This window comes from Ptychodera flava, chromosome 14 (assembly GCF_041260155.1).
Source record: "Ptychodera flava strain L36383 chromosome 14, AS_Pfla_20210202, whole genome shotgun sequence".
NCBI lineage: Eukaryota > Metazoa > Hemichordata > Enteropneusta > Ptychoderidae > Ptychodera > Ptychodera flava.
In genome coordinates this window covers 28,691,600-28,709,462 of record NC_091941.1, presented here as the reverse complement: position 1 = coordinate 28,709,462, position 17,863 = coordinate 28,691,600, and the positions used below count along the sequence as shown (strand labels likewise).

General features: G+C 38.4%; 1 protein-coding gene across 1 annotated transcript; it reads left to right on the top strand.

The window, feature by feature from the left end:
• Positions 1-5,305: 5,305 nt before the first annotated feature.
• On the top strand, positions 5,306-13,757 carry LOC139150735 (monocarboxylate transporter 12-like). The gene is made up of 4 exons (XM_070723146.1): positions 5,306-5,522; positions 10,157-10,731; positions 11,146-11,233; positions 13,570-13,757. Exons 1-4 carry the CDS (start codon positions 5,306-5,308, stop codon positions 13,755-13,757), a joined length of 1,068 nt encoding a protein of 355 aa, XP_070579247.1.
• The last annotated feature ends 4,106 nt before the right edge of the window (positions 13,758-17,863 follow it).

Sequence of the window (17,863 nt, the reverse complement as noted above, 5' to 3'; positions counted from 1 at the left end):
TATTGTGACTTTGAATTTCATTTTGATGGGTTCACCTTTTTTGAACCATCATGAGATAACTGATGATAGTCTAGCAGGGTACATCAGGATTTGAAAGGTCTTTACTGTTGCTGTATTTGGAAATTTTACAATCACATGTATTGGTATTTAACTTTTCTAAGTGGGGGGAATCAGTCAAAATTTCAGAGTTAGAGAGGGAGGTTATTCAAATTCATCATGGTTGGCGAGGGGGGTCACTCGAAATTTCGGAGTTTCAGGCCGTAAATAATGATGACTCCCTTATATACAACGCATTACAAACTTGATGACCAAAAAAAAAATTGCACTGCTACTCCATTCGAAAAAAAAAATTGATGCAGGTCTGACAGTAGAAAAAAAATTGCTGTCACTCTGACAGGAAAAAAAATTTGCTCCCATACCCACTTCCTCCATGCCCCCCCCCAGAAATCAAATGGTTCTCCCCTTATGACAGTCTCTGAACTTGGGCACAGAGAGTACGGTTACACATTGTTGAGGATTGAAATATGGACTCACCAGAGTGCTCAAACGGCAACACGTACCATGAGCGAAGCATACTGCCAACAGTGAACGCCGGCGAGTCTCAAAACCCGGACCGAGACGAGTCGAGACGAGACCAAAAGACCTCCTATCTTACTGATAGAAAAATTACGTTTTTTTTGCACATAGACAGCATCTGTATCAATGCCACGGGGAAAAAAGGACGTTGTTCCACTTCTGTCTAGTTAGTCAAAGAAGTGATATCCCACTCCTACCATCAACTTATGCTTGTTCATTTTCGTACATTCTAGTCAGTGGTTACATAGCTCTCCGAATCTGAATCTTAATCTGAGGCTGCCTCACATTCCACACACATAACATACATGTACTATAGTATCGGTAATGTAGAAAAATGGTGCAGAGCCACTGTAATAAAATCATTAATATGAACGGAGTGTCTATCGACAGGCGCCTATCAATAGACAGAATCCGGCTATTGACAGGCGCCTGTCAATAGACAAAAGTTGGCTATTGACACGCGGGACGTTTTTCGCCATAATTCACCACATTTTAGTGAAATAAACTGCTCTTCTTCCACGTAAATGAAGAACACATTGTTCTGCCATGTAGTAATTACAAAATGAGTTATATCGGGAACACCATTTGATTTCTGCGGGGGGGGGGGGTATGGAGGATTTTGATCAAAAAAAATTTGTCGCCAGGTGAGCTAGAAGAAAAAAAATTGATCCTGTCATGGCCTGAGAAAAAAAAATTGTCATAATAGACAGAAGTGAAAAAAAAAAATTGTCAGAATGCACCAGAAATTAACAAAATTTGGAAACCCAATTCTCATGTATTCTTTGCCGGCGCGCCGCATAGGCGGCGAAATGTTTTTACCACAAGCAATTCTTATGTTTTTTCCCAGCACTTATGATATAAGCATGCACTACACCTCAGTAAACTCAATGTTTTCCTTCCCTTTTCTGACCCAAGAAATCATATTTCAGGATTTCTGTTGCATTATCTCAATGGCATATCTAAAGGGGACTTTTTGACTTCTGTAAATTGTGAAAATTTTAAACACAAGACAGGAGTCAATAAACTAGTGTTAAAATCAATATATTATTCTCTCAATATAAATATATTAGGAAGACGTACAAGTTGACAATGAAAATTGAGGAACAACAAATATAATGAAATACAAGGGAGGGGGTCACTAAAAAATTGAAAACTTCAGGGGGGCGTTACTCAAAATGTGGAGAGGAAGAAGGGGGGCGGGGTTCTCAATTTTTTTGGCGAAATAAATTGAAACACATCTCAGATTGTACCATTGCACACATCCATTTCTCAAAATTTTCAGTGCGAGAGGGGGGCACCCCTCTCTTGTTCTCCCCCCTTGGGGTCTTCTAACAGTTTTACTGGTAAAAGACAAATTTAAAATACCTATTGGATTGCACTACACTGCACCGTGGCGCACATCAATTTGCCAAAATTTTCACAAGATCTAGGACAAAACTGAACTGTTGTGAATTCATCATTTATTATCACAGAAACAGGTTTCCATTTACCTCAGTTCAATGACCATTTTGACAGTTAAACATACCATATTCATGCTTTTCATTAGAAGCTGGCAGCTTGAGAAATGACACAAGAAGGTCACAGATTTTCCGTTCCTGTATATTTATTTATCTTCAGTCTCTGGCAAACAGAACTGTTTTTCACAAATTGTATTGTCATTGTTTGGTTGTTGAATATTGTGACACAAACACTGATCATGCAAAAAATGTAAAAAAATATTGCAGTGTTCAATGTCATTTTCAAACAGTTTTACCGAGTGCAAAATAACCTGAAACTCCTCTCAGATTGCACCATTAAACACATCAATTTCCCAAAATTTCCAATACGAGAGAGGGAAACCCCCTCTCGTGCTCTCCCCCTTGGGGTATTCTAACAGTTTCACTTAGTAAAAAAATTAAAAAAACACCTCTCAGATTGCACCAGACTGCACCATTGCACACATCAATATCTTAAATATCCCCATACCAGATAGGGGAAAGCCCCTGTGACATTTTTCTCCTAAGCCTCTCGCGTGTTCTCCCCTGTACTTTCAAATTCTGCCCGGTCAGATATCCTAGTGAAAACCCTGTCATAATACCCATCCAAATTAAACAATGTACTATATGTTAGATACTGCGTGAGCTTTTATATCTTTATTTTATTGTGACTTGCAATTTCATTTTGATGGGTTCACCTTTTTTGAACCATCATGAGATAACTGATGATAGTCTAGCAGGGTACATCAGGATTTGAAAGGTCTTTACTGTTGCTGTATTTTGTAAATTTTACAAATACATGTATTTGTATTTAACGTTTCTAAGGGGGGGCATCAGTCAAAATTTCAGAGTTAGAGATGGGAGTTACTCAAATTCATCATTGTTGACGGGGAGGGGGGTGTCACTCGAAATTTCTGAGTTTCAGGCCGTAAATAATGACGGCTCCCTTATATACAATGCATCACAAACTTGATGACAAAGAAAAAAAAATTTGCATTGCTACTCCATTTGAAAAAAAAAAATTGATGCAGCTCTGACAGTAGAAAAAAGAATTGCTGTCACTGTGACAGGAAAAAAAATTTGCTCTCATACCCATTCCCTCCATACCCCCCCCCAATCAAATGGTTCTCCCCCTAATACGTCGGAAAATCAATATTTTGCAATGCTAGCGAAAGGCGTCATGCACGGTACGTCGTACGCGTTCTCCGTGTCACTCTAGCATAACCACGGTCCTGCATACGCGTATTTTTGCCGATTGGTGATACTTATTTGGTACAATGCCACCCTTTAGTGATGATGAAGTCCGTTTTGCAGTGTAAAAGTCGGAAAATCTTAGTAGTTCACGTCAGAGAACTGTCATGACAGGCATCGTGATTTCCGATGGCCGCCACATTGACAGCTTGATCGCTTTCAACGCTATATAGCTCCACATGCCTGCATTGAGAAACGACTATTACGATGGTGACAACATTCTAAAGCTTCGTCAGCTAATCCCAAATAGCAAGCAAAATGCACCCGAAGCCTAACTTCACGGCCTAGAACGGCGCGAGGCAAGAGCCAGAGAGAAAGATACAAGGAGTCTCAACACGGGGAGCCGACATTTTAACCTTGACCCCCAGTTCGGGTCAGCACTGGTGTGCTGCCTCCATGGTATAGCAAAGCCAATGACCTTGGGTACGACAAAACTGTACCCGGAAATTAAAACATTTTGGTACAAAATTTTTCTCGCTTCAAACATCGTAGTCAACATTGCTATCACTTTTAATATCATGTCTTTCCTTCTCAATGTGCAAAAAAGTTCTTCAATATGGATCTACATGTATACTTGACAAATAGGTTTGCTGGGAAAGCAAAGTCGCCTTGCCCCCACAAAATTGATTTTTTAACCTAATAAACGTTTTGTTTACTTTATAACATTATTCTCAGAACTATTCTTAAAAGATGATGCCATTCAGGAGAAATTATTACCTCTTATCCTCATATTTCGGCTTTTCCTTTGCAATTAAAAGAACCGTGGATGGTATTAGGTAGACGACGACTTTGTTCATTCTTACGAACAAAATGGCAGAGGAAAACATTCTGAGAAGCATGAGGAAGTTTATTTCCCTAAAATCCGGTAAAATTTGGCTAAAAAGTCTCGCGTGTCAATAGCCATTTTTTGTCTATTGACAGGCGCCTGTCAATAGCTGGATTCTGTCTAATTACAGGCGCCTGTCAATAGCCACGGCCTACAATTAAACATATGAGCTCTCAGTTTACTTTCCTATAATGTGTTTATAAATGGTGAATCTAATTTCTAAAAAATGATTACCTAAATCTCCTGTATGTATATTTCTAATACAAGGTTACCTATTTTGAATTCACAGTAGATATCATAGTAGAATCTGAATCTGGCGCTTAGGCCAACTTGAAAATGCCGACGTCCGTATGTCGCAGTTCGCATGTCTCGAGCTCGCCTTGAACTCAAGTTGAAAAACCTCAACAAATCTTTTTTCAGTTGTTCCAATCGTTGATTGTGCTATCTCTTGCTTTGTGCATCGATCTTTGACACTCTCAACAAACTGCAAGCTTTCTGTAGTATTGTATATATGATGTATTTACAACGCCTGGCCTGAGGGGTCATTATGGTCTCGTCTCGACTCGTCTCGGTCCGGGTTTTGAGACTCGCCGTGAACGCCCCTTATTACGCAAGAGGCTGCCCAACAATCTCAGAGTGCTCTAACTACTATTAAAGCAGTGAGCGAAATACACAAAAATGTATACAATGTGCCCTCCCGGTTATCACCATAATGGCTTTATGGCAATCTCTGAACTTGGGCACAGAGAGTACGGTTACACATTGTTGAGGATTGAAATATGGACTCACCAGAGTGCTTAAACGGCTACACGTACCATGAGTGAAGCATACTGCCAACAGTGAACGCCCTTATTACGCAAGAGGCTGCCATATACATATATAGATATTATATATATTATATATATATATATATATATATATATATATATATATATATATATATATATATATATATATATATTGAGGCAATGTAACACATTACTTGATCATTTTCCTTCTTCACCTGCCGACAAGTTTTTCCCAAAAATCGTCCAGCTCCTCCCCCGCCTCAGATAAATGGTTCCCCCTTAGTTATGCAAGGCGCTTTTGACGGCTGGTTACACAATACTTGGTCAGTCAATATACAATACGTTTAAAATTTCCACCTTAGCCTAGGTTGAGCCAGGTTTGACAAAACATGTCTGCCACAGGGACAAAGTCTCCAGAACTTCGCGATCCGCCGGACGGTGGATGGGGATGGTTTGTCATATCAGCAACTTTCATAATGATGTTTGTTGTCAAGGGAATAGGGACTTCCTTGGCTGTATTCTATGTCGTGTTTTTGGACTATTTCGGCGGTAGCGCGGCTGGAACTTCCTTGGTCCTGTCCTTGTTCAAAGCAGTGAACATGACTGGTAAGTCGGAACGGTCTCGTAATTTATCCCCTCCGTGTAAGTGTGACGGCAAATTAAAATGCATGTTTGAGCCAATAACTTGACGGTCCTAATTAATTTAAATGCACTGTCTTTTGTTGTATGAAATAAAACAGCTCTAATGTATACAGTTTTTAACTCATGTAAAGAGAAATGCCGGAGATTTGAGAACCCCAGATCCAAGCCATAGACCTTTTAATAGCTTTATGATGGATTTAATTTGCCTCCTTACTTTTAGTTGGCATCTTGCCTTTCAGAGACGGGTATTCTGAATCCGATATATATATATATATATATATATATAGATATATATATATATATTATAATATATATATATATATATATATATATATATATATATGTGTGTGTGTGTGTGTGTGTGTGTGTGTGTGTGTGTGTGTGTGTGTGTGTGTGTGTGGTGTGTGTGTAACGCCCCTCCCTGTAGAGATTTTATCTCGAAGCGTCCCTCACGTGGCCAAGGCGTGTGAAGGTCATTGACTCAGATCGTACGAGAGGCAGATAAGAGATAGTGTGATAGTTTAATTAATTATTGGTTAAGATTTCAATGAGAACAATCGAGAATGGGATATTCCATGGTGTGATCTTATTTAATCTTACGAAACAATCAAAGACTGGCGGGAAAATTACCACGTGATAACTTTTGTAATTATGTAAGTTTGAAGATGTATTTAACTTAGTAGACAGCTTAGACTAGAGACTTGAGATCAGACCTTGGACGGTGAACGACACGGTTGCCATCTTGCAATAAAGTAAAAAGTTGTGTCACAATCTACATCTTGGTGTGTCAGCTTCAGTTACTGAAAGCATTACGAACCAGACTGGTACCTCAACTCGTAATTCCCCTAACTACGTGCGCGACATATATACCGGAATAGGCTATTGTCATCTTTGTCAAGGCAAATAAGTATTTGTTGTTTGAATTCATTACCAACTATTTGTATTACAAATCTGTATCCCTGTAAATTTAATGAGCACGTTTTTTTAATCTACGCGAAAGAAGTTTGACATTTCTACCCTCCTAGAATACATGATTATTAACAACAAATTTCATTTAGTACTGGTATTTCACAAACAGTCTTTGTTGAGCTGCCTCGATTTGATGAGTATTTCATTATTGAAAATTACTGAAATTATATTTATAGCTAATTACTGCAGGGCATGCAATAAAATTCTACAATTCTGTTATACAAATTCTAATAAATATTTTAACAGGACCGTTTTCAGCTTTTCTTTGCAAGAAATTCGGTTTCCGACAAATGGCGATGCTTGGAGGTGTAATGTCAAGTATATCCATTGCCGTGAGTTCATTTGCAACAAGCTCGCTATTTCTGAGCGTGAGTCTTGGCTTTTGCGCAGGTGAGGAATTTTACAAAACTAGATCAATCGTAGGCCTGAATGAATAAGAGAGTCGATGTGCAACATGAAAATCCTTTAGTAGCTTCGTTCATTCTCATCCTCCTTTCAGTGACAATCAAATTCGTGGTACACAAAATGGAGCTTTCCTATAAACTTTTGATCGCTTCGTGAATCAAGTACAGAGCATGAAAGGTATACTGCAAGATTAAAGGGTTTTCATCTCTGCCTATTTGTGAACATGATCTGAAAAAATAGCTGTTAAACGAGGAGCGAAAATAAGTCTACGTCATGACTCGTACCACAGGCGGCCCAAAAACTATTACTGAGTTTTTCTCACTGTTTTCTCTATCATTTTTTGCTCACGTGTTGACACACGTGAGCATATGTCGCAGCGATGTCTGTCTGTCTGTCTGTCTGTGTGTCTGTGTGTATGTCTGTCTGTATGCTCAATATCTCAAAAACGGCTCATCAGATCAGAATCAAATCTGGTACATAGATTTAGTTTACAAATAGTAAGAACTGATTAGTTTTTGGTGGGTGTGGCTTTTTAACTTTTTGCTCATTTGCATAATTAATGATTTTAGAAAAACAGATATACATTGAGAACGACTGCACACAATTTGATGAGATTTGCTACAAATGTTGATCACATCAAGATATATCACTGTGAAAGTTATTAAGGGTTGACGTGAAAGATAATTACTAATTTGCATATTTAATGAAATTTCCTAATTAGGCGTATATATCTGAATTTACCGGATCAAAATTGACGAAACTTGGTATGCATATTGAGGATACTATGATTTAACATTATTGAAAGTCATTAAGCATTTTTACTTCATCCAAATCCTAATTTGCATATTTAATGACCTTTTGAAAGTAAGGATATATATTTGAATTTACAAGACCAAAATTGATGAAACTTGCTATGTACATTAAAGATACTATGATAGAACATTATTAAATGTCATTAAGCATTTTTAATTCAGCCAATGCCTAATTTGCATATTTTATGAACTTTCCTAATTAGGGGTATTTATCTGAATTGACGAGACCAAAGTTGACGAAACTGGCTATGTACATTAAAGATACTATGATAGAACATTATTGAAAGTCATTAAGCATTTGAACTTTAGCCAATTCCTTATTTGCATATTTAATGAACTTTCATAATCAGGGATATTTATCTGTATTGACTAGACCAAAGTTGACGAAACTTGCTATGTACATTAAAGATACTATGATACGATGTTACTGAAAGTCATTAAGCATTTTACTTCATCCAGCTCCAAATTTGATTATTTAATGAGTTTTTGTAATTAGGGATATATATTTGAATTTACATGACCAAAATTCATGAAACTTGCTATGTACATTAAAGATACTTTCATGTAGGCTAACATTATTGAAAGGCATTAAGCATTTTTGCTTCAGCCAATTCCTAATTTGTGTATTTAATTAACTTTCCTAATTAGGGATATATACTTGGATTTATTTGATCAAAGTTGGCATAACATGCTATGTACATTGATTATTATACCAGGTTATAACAATATTGGAAGTCATTTCGCACTTAAGTTTTCATGTCAGCTAATTAATAGTTTGCATATCTAATGAGCTTTCAAAGTTTGGAATATATTGTTTGAAGGACTTGACCAAAGGCAATTACACTTGCTATATAAAGTGGTGATACAATGACAGCAGTCAAAGAAATTAATTATTTCTATTTCAGCTAATTGCGTATTTGAATACTTAATGACCTATAGAGTTTAATCTGTGGTGAATATTGTTCATTATGTTGATCATAATACTTTCAATGAAGTTGCAAACATGTGGTAAAGGTTAAAATTTACACATAACTGCATACACGATGAAACACGTGAGCGTTTACAGTTCATATCTGGTCTCTCCTTTTCTTTATGCTCTGACTGATCGGAGTAAATAAAATCAATGGTTATATAACCTAACCTAGCCTCTGTGACTCTTTATTTATTTTACACCCCATTTCAAGGACGTATATCTCTCATACACACATGTTGTAATTAATTGGTCAACACAACTAATTATGCTAATCCGTGGACTTATCAGGGATTTTACGGGTTGGTCAACATCGCGAAAGATAGGAAAGGTTTCATTTACATCTCTATCTTTGCAATGTTGACCAACCCTTGATAAGCCCACGGATTAGCATAATTAGTTGTGTTGACTAATTAATTACAAGATGTGTATATGAGAGATAAACGTCCTTGTAATGGGGTGTAAAATAAATAAAGAGTCAAGAGGCTATAGGTTAGGCTATATAGTCATTTATTTTATTTTATTTACTACGATCAGTCAGAGCATGAAGAAAAGGAGAGGGGCTGACAGTGACAAAGAAAACTGAGAAAAACTCAATAATAAGCTTATTAATAATGTATGGGCCGCCTGTGCTCGTACAGATTACTTTATAACTCAGAATGTCTTTATACTTAATTTTATGAAATTGTCATTTCCCTCTGGAAAAGTGCGAATGCCTCATTTTCACAATAGTAAAAGTTAGGATTCAGTACACATTTAACTGATTGTTTTCGCTGTTATGACTTTAATCAAACTTATGCATTCATTCATTCAATCATTGTAACCCAAAAAAACAGGATGAAAGGTGAAATGACCAGTGTATTTGGCAAAAAACAAAGGCCCGGATGTTCCAATAGGATTTCAATGGAATATGAAGCACTTCAGATCAATAGAAGTATTAACAAGACAAGATTTAAATTTTTCACATTTGTTGCTTAAAATTGTGAACTTTATCATTCATCGTGAATACTGATACTCAATAATGAATATGAAAAATGATACTCAACTCTTATACAGCTGTTGTTTCTACGATCAAAAGTTGTCAGACAGGTTTAGTTCTCATCTGCACAAGCTGGTGTCAATTATGACATAGACTCAGGTATGAACTGGGGTTTTTTATTACTGTATGGCATAATCGTCCTTGAAGTACGTTTTACACAGCAACGCTACAAAATAAAACATCTATGAGAAAACGTGTTCTTTTCCAAATTGAAAGTCCCTTCAGTGTTTCAAGGAACAGTCTTTTTTCGTACTGTCAATTTCCTCTATTTGCCTCTTCTGTCAAATATACTCGTTTCCCTACCACCGTCTTTGTTCTGTCTTTTCAGTAACCACGATTGTATTTATGTCTGTGTCCTGTAATAATTCTAACTGTTAACGTTATTAATATTGTATTTTTGCAGGTGTTTCATTCGGCCTATGCTACGTTGCCTGTTTCGCCTCTCTTGGACGCTATTTCAAGAAGCGTTACACAATAGCAAATGGCATAGCGCTAGCGGGAGTCGGTCTCTCCACTTTTATCTTACCACCTCTGAGCCAGCTTCTGATTGACAAATATGGCTGGAGAGGTACACTGGTAATAGTGTCAGCTTTGACAGCCCATCTTTGTGTAGGGGCAGCTCTGCTACGGCCAATTCGTCTCAAAGCAGACTCGAGTGAGGAGAATGGTGCTCACACTGATTCGCTCTCTGACAAAACGGTAATGCGAGACGAGAACAGTGACAGTGAGGATAACGACCCCGGCTTTGATAATTGCAGTTGTGACACCAGATCAGGTGAGGTGAGGTCGATAAAAGAAGGGGATCTTCAACGTGAATCCAATACTCTGGTACTGGATGTCAAGCCCTGCATAAAATCGACACTCACTGTCGAGCAGTGTCGTAGTCACGGTGGTAACAGCATTGAAAATCTTACATCGCCCAGAAATTCTGCAAAAGATGAGACCGTAAATGGAGATAATGTGGCTGAGATGAGAACAGTAAATCGCAACATCTTCATGCGCTTTGCAATCATCAAACTATTTCATGATCGCCCGTTATTTATACTTCTTGTTCTTTATAGGTTTGTCTACGGTGTAGGCCACAGTATTCCCCTAGCTCACTTAGTTGACAAAACTGTTAAAATGGGCATTGGTAATGTTAAAGCGGCCTTTACTATGTCTGTCATAGGAATGACAAGCTGCGTGACGTCATTAATTACGGGAATAATTCTGGATTGCGCAGGAGTAGACGAAGGTAGCATTTATATCCACTGCCTAGCAATTGCCGTTTTCGGACTTTCTACTGCATGTACGAACTTTACAAGCACATATGAACAGATAATGATCGTCTCTGTAGTAATGGGAATGGCTCGTGGTGTATATGGCGCATTGAACATGGTCCTCATTAAACAGGTGGCAGGTGTAGATCAAATGGTTGAAGGAATTGGAGTGATAATGTTTTGCTCGGGAAGCTCATTTTTCGTTGGCCCTTCACTATCGGGTAAGCCATAAACTTCAAGGGGCATCATTTTCATCTTTTGATAATCTCGCCAATATTTTCGTCGGAACTGTGCTCAAAGATCGTATGGGACCCATACGACCAACGTAAACACTGTATCCAAGGTACGATGATGATTGATGAAAGTTGAATGTCAGTTATAATAGACATCGTATACTTTAAATGTTGCAGCTATGATGATGAGGTGCATCAAGATATCGTGCACGAAATACATTGTTCGTAAACAAGAAACTCGCACAGGCGCAGTTTCGACGAGCGTTTCCCTTTAAATCTCCTATATTTATGTTTAAATACAAGTATTAGCCTACCAACTTGTAACAATAAGCCCTCTATATATATAAAAAGGCAATACAATATTACAAGACGATGACTGTACTTTGGTATGGTAGATTGTATCACTAATCATGATGGTGTTGTATAAGTGTGTGTGATCAACGGTTGCAACAGTTACCAACCATTTCGTACTTCAATGGACGGTGCATCAAAATTTGTTCAAATGCACTTGACCAGGAATATCACGTGCGCCCTTAGAAGCTAATATTATATAGGGCTCAGCCCTTGGTGTCGCGCCAGGGGTTATTAAAGATTGGCAATGTTATTTGTATTGATTCATGATAAACTGTAATTGTTACTTCATAAACGTTTATATGACAACTATACCCAGTTTCCCTCTGATGAAAGCAGTTCACGTACGTACACGACGTCAAACCCTGCAGCAGGGCAGGTATAGTTTTTCTGTAGCGTGTAAAATTTTGGACAAAAATTGGCAATTTTTACAATGATAACAGCCTATTGCGATTAGCAAGGGACGTATTATGCAATCGTTATCATTGCAATGGTAACCGCACTGCCCACCTTCCACTTGCAAGCTGAAAAGTATAGCGTTCCGTCTAAAAACTGGCAATTTTTGAATCTAATTATTGACACAGGGGGCGCTCTTCTATAATTCAATCCCAGCATTCTTTGCGTATGCCCCCGTTCATATGCACGACAGTTTTCTCCCTTTATCTATATTAACGATATTTTGTATCAGCGACAAGGTGCATAATAACATTTACTGGCTAATAAAAGAGGTATATTTTATAAAAGACATGTTATATAATAGTAATTTGTTTCGTTTTTGTTTATTTACGAGTACTCAAAAAAAAAAAAAAACATGGCGGCGCCCATGAAAGAAGGGTACACTTCCGGTTACTCGCATAGTATATTATGAATAAGCGCATGCGTAGTCAGTAAGCCGCTGGCGCGACTATTAAATATCGTGCATACACTCATATGTGAGCAAAGTGTCACTGACGCTATTTTTCGTAGCCACAAATCACACAATTTCAACAAAAGATCACGACAAGTTTTTTTCACCTATGACTGCCTTTGTAATAATTTCGCGTAGAACGAAATACCAATTAAATATTCGCATCAATCACTAGAATATGCCTGTGTAAGAGAATAGTAAAATTGTCGGTCGTGTAGAGCTTAAGGGAAATCACAAACTTAGCGGCAGGCAATAACGATGTGATATAAAGGCCATTGTCTACCTGTGGCACATGCCCAAATAACGAAACGTTGAAGAAAGTTTCTTTCGTCCCAAAAAACACACCTCCTGATTTAGACTCTTGGCCTAAATTTTACAAATTTTAAGAATTTGTTTTATATTCCGAATGGTTTCTATTATTGTTATCGTTGTAGCTGCCGTGATCAACATTACAATTAAATTTGCCTTAGTTTATCTGACGCATCAAAGTCATAATCATATCGTCAAACAATGAAGAAATATTATGTTAAATACATATGATAGCTTTTTGAATCACACTGAAATAAAAGTAATTACGATATGAAATTTCAGCCTTTATTTTGGAGTAGACTTGTTGCCTAAGAAACGGAAATTTTCTTATTTTGCTACTATTACTTCTTGGCATGCTGCGCTGGGACAGAATTCCTGATTGACAAATGCCACAATGACATTGGGACATTGGATGTTTGCCTTGAACGTTCAAAGTGTGACTTTGACTTTTAAAGTCATGTGATCACTGTGTTATCTCTATACTATAATAACAGGTAGAATGAAATCCATACCTTACTGAGATGCAAAGGTAACAGCATCGTAGGCCGAATATGTTTTCAAAGAAACAGAAAATCTTTTACCTATTATCGACTGGGTAGTTTATGAAACATTAAAAATTGACATAGCAGGTTGATAACACCAGCAATGAAGAGCACATAACACTCACAAATCCAGGTCGGACTCCGTTCATATGTTTTCACACACATGTATAGGGGGAAAAAAGTGATGTTCATTCTTATCCTTTCTTTGTTTTCAGGATATCTTTTTGACATGACTGGGTCGTACGACTTATCCTTCTACGTTGCTGGTATACTCCTGGTGATTTCATCTTGTATATTTCCGTCGTCCTGGATCTACAGGATGGTGAAGGCAAAATTATGTCACTCTACAGATATCCGAGTTGATGATAATATTGATAATAGGACGCCGCATACATCAGTATAGATACCGTATGACAAATCATTCAGGATGTAGAGTTGCAGGATCCGTACAACCTCAAAGATCACTCATACTCTTTAATCGTCTGTAGTTTTTATGTCTACGTCATATCCAAAAGAACTTTTGGGTACGATACCAAAACTATGGATAGTCTCGACAAATTCCATATCGTTACTGTTATAAAAATCTTTAGTAAAGATGTTAAGGTTGCAATCACACATTGTCAACTGAGTCTACAGCATGGTTTTGTGTACTTTCTATGATTAGCTTGTACATTGTCCATTGTGTACGTAGATATATATGGTCGCAGTATGCAGAAAACCAAGTATTCCTGCATTTGTTCATGCTCATAGCTTTAGGCTGTTTTGGCCTAGTAGCGCCAATATTTAAGCGACTTTTCTCTAAAATGTTCATGACAACTTGTTGGTAGAGATCACGATAACACTAGCAACAACATAAACAACTACAAACTAGCTGAAAACACAACAGTTAATATGATCATTTCGATAAAATATTACTTATTAGTTGAAGAAAGAGCTTTCTCCACCCATCACAAGAACCAAGTGCATGGACATTAGGATATAGCGCCAATTTCCAGCATATTTAACATCCGCAGAAAAGAACTGTTGCATTTACACATCGCACTTGAATTCTTCTGAAGCGCTAAAATGTGTAAATGACCCTGACACGAAAGCAGCCACTCGTGTAATCGCTGGTGAGAAAATTCCAGCACAGACACTGGTCATAGAAGAGACATTTACTGAGTTGGAAAAAAACAAGGCCTTGGTCACGGCAGACAAAGAGTAATAATAATAATTATATGTGTTCTTATATAGCGCACATATCCACAAGTAGTGCTCAAGGCGCTTTACAATTATTATTAACCCTTGTCATTTGACCTAATTTGATATCACTCAACTCTCTGGGGAGTAAACAACAGCTCACATGTGCAGCCAATCAGCGCAACAGAGCTAAACGAACACATTACAACCACTCTCCCACCACGTACCCATAACTCCTGGGTGGGGAGAAGCAATGAGGAATAAAAGTGCCTTGCTCAAAGACACAACACCACAGTCATGCTAGGGCTCGAACTCGCCATCCCGAGATCATGCGTTCACTGCTCTAGCCCATGATGTTTCCTCTGGGTACTATACAAGAATGCAGGGCGACAGTTATTAACACCTTTTACAAGTAAACATATTATGCAATTGACCACAAACAAGACACACTGGTTTCTACTGGTCAAATGAGTCGGCAGCTTTATGTCAGGGTTATCGACACAGATTTTGTTTTAAATTATTTAAGAAGAAAACGTCTGTGTTGTAGGTGCATAGGTGAGAACGCTGTGTAAAAGCTGCTGTATTACCTGTGCGTTACCAGAAATACGTTGTTATATCTTGAAGCTGTAGCTACATAGGTAGAGGGACGAAAGCGATCTATTTCTCGTTATGCATGGCCATGAAGGATAGTAAAGATGGCGCGATAGTTCGATGAAAGACTTCAGATAATAAGTGTTTCCTCGTGCTGTTTTGCAGTATCGTTTCAATTTACTCCAGACGAGTATTTCATGGCGCAGTGGTGCCACGAAGTTTCTTCACAGAGAAAGCATAACAAATTCTTCGCATACCACTTGATGTACTTGGTGGAATCCTTGTTGTCGATGGGCCCTTTAAGGTTTCTACGTTGTCGCAATGCTAAATCTCGGTTTCTAAGCTATATACGACGCTCTGTTCATGGTTACGTGAGACACTTTTCCACAAATTATTCCCCTCGATTTTGAAAAAAACCTTCTGGGTTGCTTTTTCGAGCTAGAAGCGCCAGTCTTATTTGAATATACCTGATCGAATATCTTTTTAATAAGCCATGAATTTATTTTACCATTGATATATGCAAAAAGCTTGTTGGGCCTACTGGTCAGGTAACAGTCGGGCAATGGGGTATCTCTTTGGACGTACATGTACAACTTTGAATTGGATTTTTGAAAGTGCCATCTCCGCATGCGCACATTTGAACAAACATTCCGAAGATTCGGTTACCGTATCATCTGCAACTGAGGCAAATTATAGTGGAGACGTTTTTCATTCTGTCGGGTAGAAAATATATCATGTAGGTATGATAACTGTATATACTTCAGGCTGTATTGAATGGTTCTAAGTGTTTGGGTTGTTATAACTCCTGGCTTACAATTGTTAATATATGTCTGGGAAGACGATGGTAGTTTCTAATACAGTCAAAACATAATGTTTGTTACGCAGTGGAGGGTCTTTTTCACCTCTATGGTTACCTATGCAGATAGAAACGAGTCCTGATTACGCTCTGAAGTAATGCCATAAAACGAGTGAGCCAAGGCCGGTTGTGCACACTGCTGGTGTCCCTCGCCTTAGACTTCATGAAATCAACTGGTTTCAGTCTGTTTCGGTTATGGTCCCAGCCCTTAGTGTATCGTCATAAAACTAGAACATTTACGTTTTCATGAAGTTTTTAATGTACGTCAAGTCAAGATAGTGAATTAATAGAAATGAAGGTCACATTATCATAGAGGAAGCCATTTTAAGGCTTTCTACTTTTACGTACAAACTTCATAAGTGCATATATAAACAGGTAATGATTATATCTGTTAATACAAGAGCTGCTCGTGGTGTATATGTCGCATTGGATAATATGATTGTCAAACGAGTAGACGTAGACCGAACGGTTGTAGGAATTGGTGCAATAACGTTTTGCTTTGGAAGCACATTTTCATTGGCCCTATACACTGTCGAGTAAGTCGTCAACATTTCGGACCAATTATTACCACGTCCGGCTGCGTAGGACACGTCTGTCTTGGCTAAACCATGGACGTAGGTCCGGTTCCCAGACACTTCGCACCAAAACCACTTCGCACCATACCATCCCGTACAAAAACCACTTCGCCCCAGAAGTCACGTCGCCCTAAACCACTTTGCCCAAACTTATCGCCAACCGGTAAAGCTGAAAATAACCAACCACTACCATCGAAGTTTCCATCACCTTTCTATCATTCCTGGACTGAAATCTTTAAATTGTAGCACTGAGTAGTTGTGTGTTTCTTTTTTCTAATTCTACCGTTTATGGTTTCATACAACAATAAATGTGTCGAGGTAGCGAAAAAGTCCTGACACATTAATGCTTTCGAGTTGCAGGTAAAAACAACGTTATGCTACGTCATGGCATCGTTGTTTTAGGACGAGTTGATGGTACTATACTTTGGCGAAGTGGTTTCAGTACGAGGTAGTACTTGAGACGAGGTGATTTTGGTACGAAATTGTTTTGGGACGAAGTTGTGTGAGGCGAACTGGTTTTGGTGCGAAGTGTCTTGACTCCGTAGGTCCATGGTTAAACTCAACAACAACTGTACAAAAGCTGTTCCCATGGAGACACTTCGCACCAAAACCATTTCGCACCATACCATCTCGTCCATACCATTTCGCACCAAAACCACTTCGCACCAGAACAACCTCGCGTACCAAAACCTCTTCGCCCCAAAAGTCACATCGCCCCAAACCATTTCGCCCCTACAACAACATCAATTCGCCCAAAACTTATCGACAACCGGTAAAGTTATAACGACCACTGCCCTCGAGGTTTTCATCACCTTTCTATCATCCGTGGTCTGAAATCTTGAAAGTGTACACATTTCGAGAAAATTACATCGTGCAATTCCGCGCACGGCATCTGAGTTGTAGCATTTAGTAGTTTGCGTTTTTTCTATTTACTAATTTACCGTTTATGGTTTCATGCAAGAATAAATGGTTCGTAGTAGCCAAAATGTCTTGACTCGTTAATGCCTCTATGTTGCAGGTGAAAACAACGTTATGTCAGCATACATCGTGGTATCGTTGTTTAAGGACGAGTTGGTAGTATTATGATGGTATTATACTGGGGCGAAGTGGTTTTAGTACGAGGTGGTACTTGAGGCGAAGTGGCGTTGGACGAAATAGTACTTGGGACGATGTGGTTTTGGTAGAAATTGTTTGGGGCGAAGTTATGTGGGGGGAACTGGTATTGGTGCGAAGTGTCCGGACCCCTACAAGGTTATCGTCGAAATATCCCAAAAAGTCACCGCATGGGGGCATTTTTCGACGTTCTAG